At 34.0% G+C, this 12765-nt stretch overlaps 1 protein-coding gene across 1 annotated transcript in view; it reads left to right on the plus strand.

The window, feature by feature from the left end:
- The first annotated feature begins 1254 nt into the window (after window positions 1–1254).
- The window catches only part of LOC139034262 (phosphatidylinositol 4,5-bisphosphate 3-kinase catalytic subunit beta isoform), a 31330-nt gene continuing 19819 nt past the window's right edge, over window positions 1255–12765 (plus strand). The window contains exons 1-3 of the mRNA XM_070464715.1: window positions 1255–1476; window positions 4580–4805; window positions 12474–12697. Of these exons, the coding sequence (XP_070320816.1) occupies window positions 1306–1476; window positions 4580–4805; window positions 12474–12697 (621 nt within the window). The 5' untranslated portion in view covers window positions 1255–1305. The remainder of the gene's footprint in view (window positions 1477–4579; window positions 4806–12473; window positions 12698–12765) is intronic.

Here is a 12765-nt window from a genome sequence, read left to right on the forward strand (position 1 = left end):
TTTCTTAGCTTATGGATGTCTAGGTATTCGAAACTAGAATAATTAGTTGAAACACCATTTGTTCAAGTGACTACCCTTTTTCTCATCAGATTACCTTTTTGTCATTGTTGAAATCAGCTGCCCTTTCACTTTATAAAAAATGGAATAATCTAAAGCACATGCCAAGGATAGTTTCATTTTATTATATGTATACTTTATTATGCATCTCTGAGTGCTAAAGACTGATGTTTAGAAACATAACATTCTATTATTATACCTCAAAAAAATGAAGGTTCCTTAAAGTCATCTAATATTTAATTCATATTTTAATTTCCCAGATCGTTTCAAAGCAGCCTTCAAAGTTGACCAGTAAAGGGCTTTTTTCTATTATTATTGTCTCACATTTGTATATATTTGACATGTTTCAATCCATGGATGTCATTATTGGTTTTGATTCCCCAATGCTGTAAATTGGGTCTTGTATCTTTTGACACAAGATTTGGATGTTTTTAATAAATGAGATTTGAGCCTTTTTCTTTTTTTTCTTTTTTTAACTTTATTGCCCATGTTCTTCTTAGGATTATTGTTTTGCTTTCTTGAAGGAAGCACTTAAAACAAATGAGACTTAAATGGCCCACTTGGAGGGTTCATTTGTTGGAATACTGGTTTGGTAAGGGGAGTGTCAACATGTCTGTGAACACAGGTCTAGCAGCAGGAGGCAAAACTTGTGGCATAAGAGCCTGGACTGTGGAATTGTTGGAGAAGCAAAGAAAAACAGGTCAGAGTCATAGGGCAAAAGGCCTTGCCAGCTGGTTTGTGGAATTTGATTTTTTTAATACTTTGATGAGGGGTCATGGATCGAAGTTCATGACATTTTGTTTCTCACCTCGATTGACAGAAAATTCTTTTTGAAAGAAAGCTCTCTTGATTCCCACTTTTCATGGAGTTTGCCAAGAAAAACTTGGCTGAAGAATCCAGTATCAGTCCTCTAGGATTCTCTGGAGAGAATCCTCTGTTGAGTGGTCATTAACTGAATTTCTCAGGACCCTGTACTTCTTAAACCTTTCATCTTTTACATGTCATATAGTTATGTTGAATTTGAGTCAGTATGGTGCATATACATAATTCATGTAGTGATATCCAAAAGTATGTTAAGTAATATGGCTTAGTCTTGCTTAATTTAATTGGCCTCCTGTTACATTGTTGGTTGTATTGAAATCCAAGGACTAATTATGGATTGCTGGGCTTTATCACGTTTTTGTGTAAAATCTGGCTTATTAATTCACTGAGTTTTACCTACTGATTTCTAGAGCCCCGTGGTTATGAATGTGCTTCTACTTCATGATGCCTCCTGCTATGGCAGACATCCTTGACATCTGGGCAGTGGACTCACAGATAGCGTCTGATGGCTCCATACCCGTGGATTTCCTTTTGCCCACTGGGATTTATATCCAGTTGGAGGTTCCTCGTGAAGCTATCATTTCCTGTATTAAGCAGGTATGTTACTAGGTGAGCTTTCTGTAAACCTAGCTTACTTACTTTATCACTTGGGGGATATATTCCTCCATTTTAGAATGTTATTAATGTAAATCGTATGGTGAATTTAAGAGAAGTTTATGAGTTATTATATTTTAAAGATTTCAATCCCTATTTTGTCTTGGATCTTCTTTTTGGTTTATATGTTTATAGACGCACACACAGACACATGCACAGACACAAATGGCTTCCCTGATAGCCCAGTTGGTAAAGAATGCAATGGAGGAGAGCCTGGTTCAATTCCTGGGTTGGGAACATCCACTGGAGAAAGGATAGGCTACCCACTCTAGTATTCTTGGGCTTTCTTTGTGGCTCAGCGGGTAAAGAATCTGCCTGCAATGCCGGAGGGTTTGATCCCTGGGTTGGGAAGATCCCTTGAAGAAGGGAAAGGCTTTGCACTCCAATATTCTGGGCTAGAGAATTCCATGGACGGTACAGTCTTGGGGTCCCAAAGAGTCGGACTCGCCTGAGCCACTTTCAATTCCATTTAGGTGTGTGTGTGTGTGTGTGTGTGTGTAAACGTATTCATTCTTACTCCCACTTACTTTTAATTAAAAAAAAAATCCATGTGTGATACCTGAATTAAGACACACTAGCTTATGTCAGCTCGTTTGAAAGATTTGTTCAGCTTATCAAAAGGAATTTGACATTATCAGAGAGTGTTTTAAGGTAAGGTCTTTGTACTTACTGTCTTTGTATTTGTCACTTTTTAAAAAATATGACTTTTGGTTTGTTTTTTCTTCTCTCCTTTTCCTTCCCTTTCTGTTCCCCATCTTCTGTCCCCATCCCCACTAGTTTTCATAGTCACTCTGGGGGAAGAAAAGGTTTTCTGCTGTTTACTAGATTCTGCCTCCCCACCCCCATAATGAATGGTATGTCCTCACTTGAATGCAAATTCTTTCATATAACAAGGCTTGCCTGTTTTGTTGGTTGATTTTTTTCAAGTGAATTGGTGGGTGCTGTTTGATTTGTAACGACTGTGACTTATAAGTGAAGTTATGTTTCTAAACGTTCTCTTTAATGTATTTCAAATAGCTGAACCCAATATGGAATCCTTGTAGAGGACTGTGATCCTTTTAAGAAAAAAATATTATGACAAAGTACTAGAGTTGGAAGAGCCTCTCAACTGTTTTCCAAGCTTCTTCATTAGGGAGCCATAAAATTCTAGAGCTGCATGATCCCTGAAGTGAAAAAAAAATTAAAAATTGTTTTAGGCACTTTACAGGTGCAGAGAGTACACTTTCTTTTGTAGTCACCAGTGGCAGGTATGGATGACCGTGGCTATAGCTGAAGCTTAATTAACTACTGAAACCCTGCTCATTTAAAAAAAATATATTGTTGTAAAATAAAATTAAAATTCATCAGAGTCATTTTTAGGCACATAATTTCTTGATATTAAGTATATTCACAGTGTTGTCCAATCCATTACCATTATCCATTTCTAGCACTTTTCATTATCCTAAACACAGACTGTGTACTTACTAAACAATAAACTTATGTACCCCTAACGCCTGGTAATCTCCATTCTAGTATTTATTCTAGCTACCTCATGTAAGTGGAATCACACAATATAGTCAGCCTTGTGTCTCACTTTTTTCACTTAGCCATAGTATTTTTAATTTCATTCGTGTTGTAATATGTATCCCAATTTCTTTCCTTTTTAACACTGAATATTATTGTATGGATATACCACATTTTGTTTATTCATTCATCTTTTGTTGGACATTTTGGCTATAATCAACTTGTAGCTATTGAGAATAATGCTGTTCTGAACGTTGATGTTTAAGTTTCAGTATGAATCCTTGTTGTCCATATGTTGGATCATATGGTAGTTCTGTTTTAACTTTTTAAGAAACTGCCAAACTTTTTTTTATAGTGGCTGTACCATTTTACATTCCCATCAGCAATGCACAAGGGTTCCAGTTTCTCAAAATGTTGGCCAGAACTTGTTATTTTCCTTTTTTAAAAAATAATAACCATTCTTCTGGTTGTGAAGTGGTATCTCATTTAAATTTTTATTTCCATTTCCTTAATGGCTAATAATGTCACGTTCTTCATTTTCTTGTGGACTATTTTTAGAATTTTTTGTTCAGTACCATTGCACATTTTTTAATTAAGTTGTTTTTTTTGTTGTTGAGTCATGAGAGCTCTTTATGGATACTGGATGGTAATCTCTTGTGAAATATATATTTTGAAAATATTTTCTTCTTTCTATTTCTTCTTTCTATTCTGTGGGTTGGCTTTTTATTCTCAAAATAGTGTCCTTTGATACCGAAAAGTTTTAAATTTTGATGAAATCCAATTTACCTATTTTTTCTTTCTTTCTTTTTGCCTAGCCTTGAGTTTTTCTGTTTTATGTACCTGAATCTGAAGTTTGGCCATCATTTTCATTTTTCAGCTGTTGGCTTTTGTCCTGGTTGCAATTAAATATGTAATCCACCTTGTATTTGTATAGTGACCTTCTTTTATACAATCTCATTTAGGAGAGTTCAGGAGACATGATGAGAGATTGATTGTGCTCTTCGTGACAGGGAAATCCTAGTTAATGGAGATAACTCTGGTGAATAGAAAAGAATTCAGGACAGAAATAATGTAAATTTTGTGTGAAGGTGATAGATGATATACACTTTAAATGTTCTTCTTGTATTAGAAGTTATTATGTTTACAAGAATGATAAATATGAAAGTCTTCATTGATTCTTGCTCTTCATAGATACATACTTTTAATACTTTCATTTTTATAAATGTATTTTTAAAATTATACCATTATGTTATTTTACAAAAGTGGGTTAAGACTATTTGTATTCTCTTCCAATTTGCTATTAAGAAACCAACTGTGATTTACCTTTTTATACTTTCCACATTACCATGTTTTTCTTTCTTATTTTCATAGTTCTGTAATATTCTGTAATTCATTTAACCAAACATTCATATTGTTAAACATTTGGCTTGTCCTCAGGTTTTGAATTTTCCAACAAGTGGTACAGTAAGCATCCTTGTAGATATGTCTTTGTACATTTGAGCAGGTATTTCCATTTCATGAAATGTCTTTTTTTTTTCTGCAGATGTTATGGAAACAAGTTACCAATTACCCAATGTTTAACCTCCTTATGGAAATCGACTCCTATATGTTTGCATGTGTGAATCAAACTGCTGTATATGAGGAGCTTGAGGATGAAACAAGAAGACTTTGTGATGTCAGACCTTTTCTTCCAGTTCTCAAATTAGTGACAAGAAGTTGTGACCCAGGGGAAAAATTAGACTCAAAAATTGGAGTTCTTATAGGAAGAGGTAATTTAAACCATTCTTAGTATGAATTTAGCGTTTGTTGCTACATATATCTATAAACATGTAGTAAGTACTCTCTGTAACATTGCTTTGCAAGGAGTGGTCTATGGTCTCGATGTTACCCGTCTTAAATAAAGTAAAAACAGAAATCAAAATAAATCTTTAGAAACTTCTCTAACAATGTGATATTGCCACAACAAGGGCCTATAACTTTTTTATCTTTTTCTTTTCCGGTGACTTATTTTTTTAATTTATTTTATTGAAGTATAGTTGATTTATAATGTTGCATTGATTTCTGCTCTACAAAGAATGATTCAGTTTTATATATACATATATATAATACATACATTCATTTGCATTTTCTTTCCATTATGATTTATCATAGGATATTTTATTTAGTTCCCTGTGCTACACAGTAAGTAGGCTTTGTTGTGTATTCATTCTATATATAATAGTTTGCATTTGGTCACCCCAGCCTTCCAATTCATCTGTCCTCCAGCCCCATCCTTCTTGGCAACCATGAGTGTCTTCTCTATGAATCTGTTTCTTTTATGTAGATAAGTTCATTTGTGTCATATTTTAGATTCTGTATATAAATGATAACATATAGTATTTGTTTTCTTCTTTCTACTTCACTTAATATGATAGCCTTTAGGTCTATCCATGTTGTGCAAATGACATTATTATTTTTTATGGCTGAATGTTCCACTGCATATATATACCTCATTTTCTTTATCCATTTATTGTTGATGGGCATTTAGGCTGTTTCTATGTGAATAGTGCTGCTGTGAATACACAGGGAACCATCTATATTTTTAAATTACAGCTTTGTCTGGATACATGCCCAGGCTTGGGATTGCTGCATCCTGTGGCAACTCTGTTTTTATTGTTCTGAGGAACCTCTATACTGTTTTTTTCACGATGGATACACCAATTTATATTGCCACCAACAACATAGGAGGGGTCCCTTTTCTCCATATCTTCTCCAGCATTTTATTTGTAGACTTTTTAATGAAGGCCATTCTGGCTCATGTGAAGTGATACCTCATTGTAGTTTTGATTTGTATTTCTCTAATAATTAGAGATGTTGAGCATCTTTTCCTGTGCCTGTTGGCCATCTATATGTCTTTGACTTCTTTTTATTTTAGAGAAGTATTGGTTTTTGTCAGATTGGAAATGAAAAAGTTGTTCCTTTGCCTCAGTTAGTTTGAGAAGCCCTTTTCTAAGAGATACATTCTGAGTTTCTTGTAAACTGCCCCTGAGGTATGAACATAATTTATATACAACTCTCTGTGGTAATCGAGACTTTAAGGTGATTGATGTTTTCATAAATTTGGCTCCATAAGTAAAATTATCTTTTAAGTAGAAGTTATTTTTATAGCAAGTCAAGAAATATCATGTCCCTATTCTTTGCATATTAATTCCAGGGAAAATTGTGAATAACACAATTAATGTGGAGCAGTCATTCTTGTTCTAGTAATCTTAGGTGTTTAGTGGACCAGCAGTATTCTGCCTTAGACAAGATATTAACTTGAATTACATACTACAAGGGATTACTGAGGTGGTGACTTTGTTGGATCTGGATTGTCTACCTATATTGATCAAATTCAGGATATTATAGTACCATCTTTGATCTTCAGTTCAATTCAGTTCAGTCGCTTATTTGTGTCTGACTCTTTGCGTCCCCATGAATCTCAGCACGCCAGGCCTCCCTGCCCATCACGATCTCCCCGAGTTTATTCAAACTCATGTCCATCGATTAGGTGATGCTATCCAGCCATCTCATCCTCTGTCATCCCCTTCTCCTCCTGCTCTCAATCCGTCCCAGCATCAGGGTCTTTTCCAGTGAGTCAGCTCTTTGCATGAGGTGGCCAAAGTACTGGAGTTTCAGCTTCAGCATCAGTCCTTCCAATGAACACTCAGGACTGATCTCCTTTAGGATGGACTGGTTGGATCTCCTTGCAGTCCAAGGGACTCTCAAGAGTCTTCTCCAACACCACAGTTCAAAAGCATCAATTCTTTGGCACTCAGCTTTCTTCACAGTCCAACTCTCACATCCATACATGACCACTGGAAAAACCATAGCTTTGACTAGATGGACCTTTGTTGGCAAAGTAATGTCTCTGCTTTTTAATATGCTATCTAGGTTGGTCATAACTTTCCTTCCAAGGAGTAAGTGTCTTTTTATTTCATGGCTGTAATCACCATCTGCAGTGATTTTGGAGCCCCCAAAAATAAAGTCAGCCACTGTTTTCCATCTATTTCCCATGAGGTGATGGGACGAGATACCATGATCTTAGTTTTCTGAATGTTGAGCTTTAAGCCAGATTTTTCACTCTCCTTTTTCACTTTCATCAAGAGGCTTTTTATTTCCTCTTTACTTTCTGCCATAAGGGTGGTGTCATCTGTATACCTGAGGTTATTGATATTTCTCCCGGTCATCTTGATTCCAGCTTGTGCTTCTTCCAGTCCAGCATTTCTCATGACGTACTCTGCATATAAGTTAAATAAGCTAGGTGATCTTACCCTGTAGTTAAAATTCTAATGATTACATTGGGGGACTAAATTCTCTGAGTGCTTAGAACAGAAGCTTGTTGATTTACTAAGTGACACTCTGGTATTTAAAAACATTTGATTATTTCAGATGGTAACTAGTTTGCTTTGGCAGTAACTTTTTTTCCCCATTAAGTAGCTTTATAATTGTATACCTTACAGATTTTTAAAAAATATATTAATAGCTTCAGTAGAAAGTGTTCCTTTCTATTGTCTAGAGCTTCAAATATTTTTAAAAAGTATATTCTGCATTAGTAAAAGTTTTTTATTTTTTTGAAGAGTACATGTAAAAGTAGAAAGAATAAAAAATCACTTATAGTCTTATCCAGAATAAGAATATCCCCTGATAATATTTTGATAGTTATTTTTAAGGGTTTTATAGTTGTTCATGAAAATACTGTTTCTCTGTATTTTTCTGCTGATTTTTAGACAAGCTGAAATATTTGATAATTCAAAAGGTTCACGTCACAGATAGAGTTAACATTTTATCAGTTAACGTATAGGTGTCTTTTTGAGACTGACCATCTTTTCAAATCTTAGATCATTGTGTTCTCTTTGGATTTTGATCTCTAAAGCATATGGATTCATGAGCTACCATTATGTTGATCTATGCTTGTCAGATTTACCATGTAAAAATACAAGAGATTGATGTTATACTGTTAATGCTAAAATGTGATTCACTATCTAAAATTCAAATAAAATGGTCATACTGTTTTTTTTTTTTTTTTTTTAATTTGAAAGTTCTAACTTTGGCACAGGGGTCTCATATATATTATAACTGAATTTTTCTTTCTTTAAACAATGTACCATATTTTATCTGGTATAAAGCTTATTGTAGAAAAAGTTTTATTCAGTGTGTTCTGCAACTTGAGTGGCTAAGAAAATGTCCGGAGTGTTTTATTGAAATTAAGTAAATAGTTTATAAGCTTTTAAAATTTACAAATTTTATATACTTTAGATCCACAATAGTTTAGGAAAGCTAGCATTATGTTTGTATACACAAATTCAAATACTAACATTCATTTACGAAATTGAATAAGTCTGTTTTGATGTTTTAGAGTGAATTTCCACATTAAATACCTAACAAGTCAAGTTTTGCAGTTGATGATTTGTATGTGATGACTGCAACCAGTACTTGGTGAGGTCATGCCTCCTGGGGAAACAATAAACAATTATTTCAGTTTAACTTCAGGAACGAGAGTTTGCTGCCTCCTCCTCCTCAAAGACAAGAATAGACCCTTTACAGACGTAACTGCCCTGACGGGTCTAAAAATACCTTTTCCTGAAAAATGATATGAGTAGTCATTTTATTTTCTCTTTAGTCTAAATAATTATTTACAGCGTTGCTGATGGGGCTCTGATTATTCTCTTTAGTGAAGGTACTTGTCACTCTTGCCTCAATTTCCTCAAACACCCAGCAGTAAATCTTGATCAGAGAATTTTGTCAGCATTGTGATAAAAGTATTTGAACACGTCCTTTTTCCCCTTAATATTCCTTAAAATGATGGAAATATATAGTGTAAGGATTTTAAAGTTATCTGTAGTATGTAGAAATTGTTCATTCAATACTTTTTAATAAAAAATATTCTATTTGATTGTAAGCTATACAGTACTCTTTAGATTTAAGCTTTGCTATCAAATTTTCATACAGAAGACACATAGGGAATTAACTAGGTTTGAAATTACTAAGCCTTAACTTTTTTATTTTTGACAAAGTTTCTATTTTTAAGAAATCTTTGTAGGAATTCCCAAATTCAGACTTCTACAGTTTCTTCTTTTTTAAAAAAAGCTTATTAGAACATAGTTGATTTACAATGTTGTGTTAGTCTCAGGTGTACAGCAAAGTGAATCAGTTATACATACACATATATCCACTCTATTTTAGATTCTTTTCCCATATAGGCCATTACAGAGTATTGAGTAGTGTTTCCTGTGTTATATAGCAGTTTCTAGTTACTTACGTATTTTATATGTAGCAGTGTGTATATGTCAATCCTAACCTCTCAGTTCTTTACCCCCCGCCCATACCCTGGTATCCATTACCATAAGCTTGTTTTCCACATCTCTAATATCATTCCTTTACATATAGCTGTCCAGTTTTCCCATTTATTAAAGAGTCTGTCTTTTCTCCATTGAATATTTTCATCTCCTTTGTCATAGATTAGGTGACCATTCATCAGTTTCTTGAAATACAGATTTTCAGAGATTGGGATTTAGTGAGTCTGAAATAAATGAAAGAAATGTATACATTTCAGTTGACTCTCATAGTTTTATGAAAAGAGTCCCGTATTTGTAATATATTGAAAAAAATGACCAAAATGATAGCAATTGCAATTCAACAGTTTATTTTGAGTGTTTTTACTTAAGAACCATAGCAGTGAACTTAGGTGATGTGGTCTTTGCTGCTCTGAGTCACGGAGGGTCAATTCTCTCAGCTAGGTAAGACAGGAAGATCCTCTTAAACTGAGATCTCAGTGCTCATTAGGAGTTGAGCAGGTGAATGGGGTTGGAGGAAGGAAAAGCAAATCAGAATGGCATATGTGAAAGATAGGCTATTCAAGGAATAAAGGAAATTGACTATGATTTGTTGACGGGGAACGCCGGGATAAGCAGGAAGTTCAGAAAGGCAACCAGCTTCAGAGTATGCAGGGCCATCCAAGTCATATAAAAAGTAGAGAACTCATAATAGCAGTTGGGAAGCTATTGAAGGGATTTAAATAGGGGCATAACAGCATTACATTTTCAGTTTAGAAAAATTATTCACATTGGGGACTGGAAATGGATTGTGAGAAGATCTAGCAAAAATCAAATGATCTACCCTTTATCTACTAAAAAAAAAAAAGTCATGTCAAATCTACTTTATAAATGTCTCTTCCTACTTCTTATAGGTCCTGTAGCCATTAACTTAAATTATGGTTCCTTCATAACTGATTTAGAGTAATTTGTTTTATTCCAGATCTAAAGTATCCACGAAATTACATTTTACCCTATGGATTTTACCTTTTTGTATTATGCAACTTAAAACATTTTTAATATTTAATATCAGAAATCAATGCTAATATTTTGAAAATGATAACTTTTAATGTAAGTAGACAATGCTGATAAGTCTGCTATTGAGGTAATACTCATTGTCATATGTATATTCAAATGATATGATTTTTTGAAATATAATATTGGTTGTATCTTGTGGAATCAAAAGTAACAACTTGCTTTACTGTGGTTTCCTCTCCAACACTATAAAATTCTATTAATATTATCTCAAGTTTCTTTCCAAGGCAAAAATGTATACATATTGTATATTCTTTATTTTGAATTTGCATAAAAGGAATCTTATGAGACTCATTCTGTCCCTGCTGTATAAATTTAATATATCTGGGACCTTTCCCCCTAATAACAGAGAACACTTAATTTTTTTTATCACTTGTACCATTCTGTCATGCTGTATGGGTATACCTTAGCTTTTTAAACCACGTCTTAATGATTATCTTTAGGTTATTTCCAATTTTTTGTTTATAATAAAGAAAGCTACAGTGAACATTCTTGTACTTCTATCATGTTATTTGTACAATTACTTCCATCAGTTCAGTTGAGTCACTCAGTCGTGTCTGACTCTTTGCTACCCTGTGGACTGCAGCATGCCAGGCTTCCCTGTCCATCACCAACTCCCAGAGCTTGCTCAAACTCATGTCCATCAAGTTGGTGATGCCATCCAACCATCTCATCCTCTGTCATCCCCTTCTCCTCCTGCCTTCAATCTTTCCCAGCATCAGGGTCTTTTCCAGTGAGTCAGTTCTTCACATCAGGTGGCCAAAGTATTGGAGTTTCAGCTTCAACATCAGTCCTTCCAATGAATATTCAGGACTAATTTCCTTTAGGATGAACTGGTTGGATCTCCTTGCAGTCCAAGGGACTCTCAAGAGTCTTCTCCAACACCACAGTTCAAGAGCATCAATTCTTCAACGCTTAGCTTTCTTTAAAGTCCAACTCTCACATCCATACGTGACTACTGGAAAAACCATACATGACTATGGAAAAATTATTTCCATAGGTGTGTGGAAAATAACCACTCAAATGAGAACATAAATATTTAATCACAGCTTCCCAAAATAAAGAAACTTTGTGTTTGGCAGTAACTCAGAGTAAAGCAGGGGAGTGATTAAGTTTCATTCTGGAGAAAGTGGTTGACTTTCTTGTTTAGCTGATTAGTTGTTGGCAGGGGGAAGCTGGAGGTGGGCCCAGAAGAAGCTGGGCATCTTCCGTGATTGGTTTTGGGAGCATATTTAACTTTCACTCGTTTGTCCTAAGTCTCTCAGGTTGAAATTCCAGTTGGAATTCCAAGGTCAGAATGTGTGTTTTTATGTGTGTAATTTTTAATAAATTATTAAATATGCTTATTTCTCTTCTATCCCTTTCAGCTCAAGGTTTTATCAAAGTGTTTGCCAGTCTGATAGGTAAAAATTAATGTGCATATAAAAATGTGTACATGTTCAATTTATTTTAAATTTCTAGAATTATTTATTAGAATAAATATAAGCTTATGAAAAAGCTGTTGTATAGATGTCTTTGTGGTAGAAGTGATTCATAATTAAGTACAGCAAAGAATAATTTTATATTTATGAGATTTTTGACTATTTGATATACTGTAACCTTTGCTGGAAAATCACAATAAACTAAAAGTTTATAAAATTTTAAGTTTACTGAGTTTTCAGTAATAGCTTGACTTTTAGGCTTATTTGTAACATTTTCAGATTCTTAGCCTTTGTTAGATATTTTAAATGTATTTTGATTTGTAAAGAAAATATGTGGCTCTTTCACTTATAGTTTTAAAATGGTAGTGTGAGTTTCAGTGATTATCTTTTTTTAATTGGTAACCAACTATATTTCTTTAAGCGGTTTCAAGTTTGTATTCTTTTGCTATCTAATTGTATGTTCGTCTTCTATACCTGAAATTCATTATTTTATCTTGAGTATTCTTTTTTATCTTTCATAATATTTTCCTACCCAGTTTTTTTTTAAATTTCATAAGAATCAATAATCCAAATTAACTCTCCTTAAGTATATTTTGTATTCTCTTTATTATTAGGTACTCAAAGTGACACCTTTAAAATTTTTGTTTAGGTCTGCATGAATTTGATGCCTTGAAGGATCCTGAAGTGAATGAATTCCGAATAAAAATGCGCAGATTCAGTGAGGAAAAGATTCAGTCGCTTGTGGGATTATCTTGGATGGATTGGCTAAAGCAGACCTATCCACCTGAGCTTGAACCATCCATCCCTGAAAATTTAGAAGATAAACTTTATGGAGGAAAGCTCATTGTGGCTGTTCATTTTGAAAATTGTCAGGTAGTATTATATTAAGAGATACTTTATTATAAACTTGTGAATTTTTCCAGAATGCAACACCAATCTTA

Source organism: Odocoileus virginianus, unplaced genomic scaffold, assembly GCF_023699985.2.
Source record: "Odocoileus virginianus isolate 20LAN1187 ecotype Illinois unplaced genomic scaffold, Ovbor_1.2 Unplaced_Contig_112, whole genome shotgun sequence".
In the NCBI taxonomy this organism is placed as follows: Eukaryota; Metazoa; Chordata; class Mammalia; order Artiodactyla; family Cervidae; genus Odocoileus; species Odocoileus virginianus.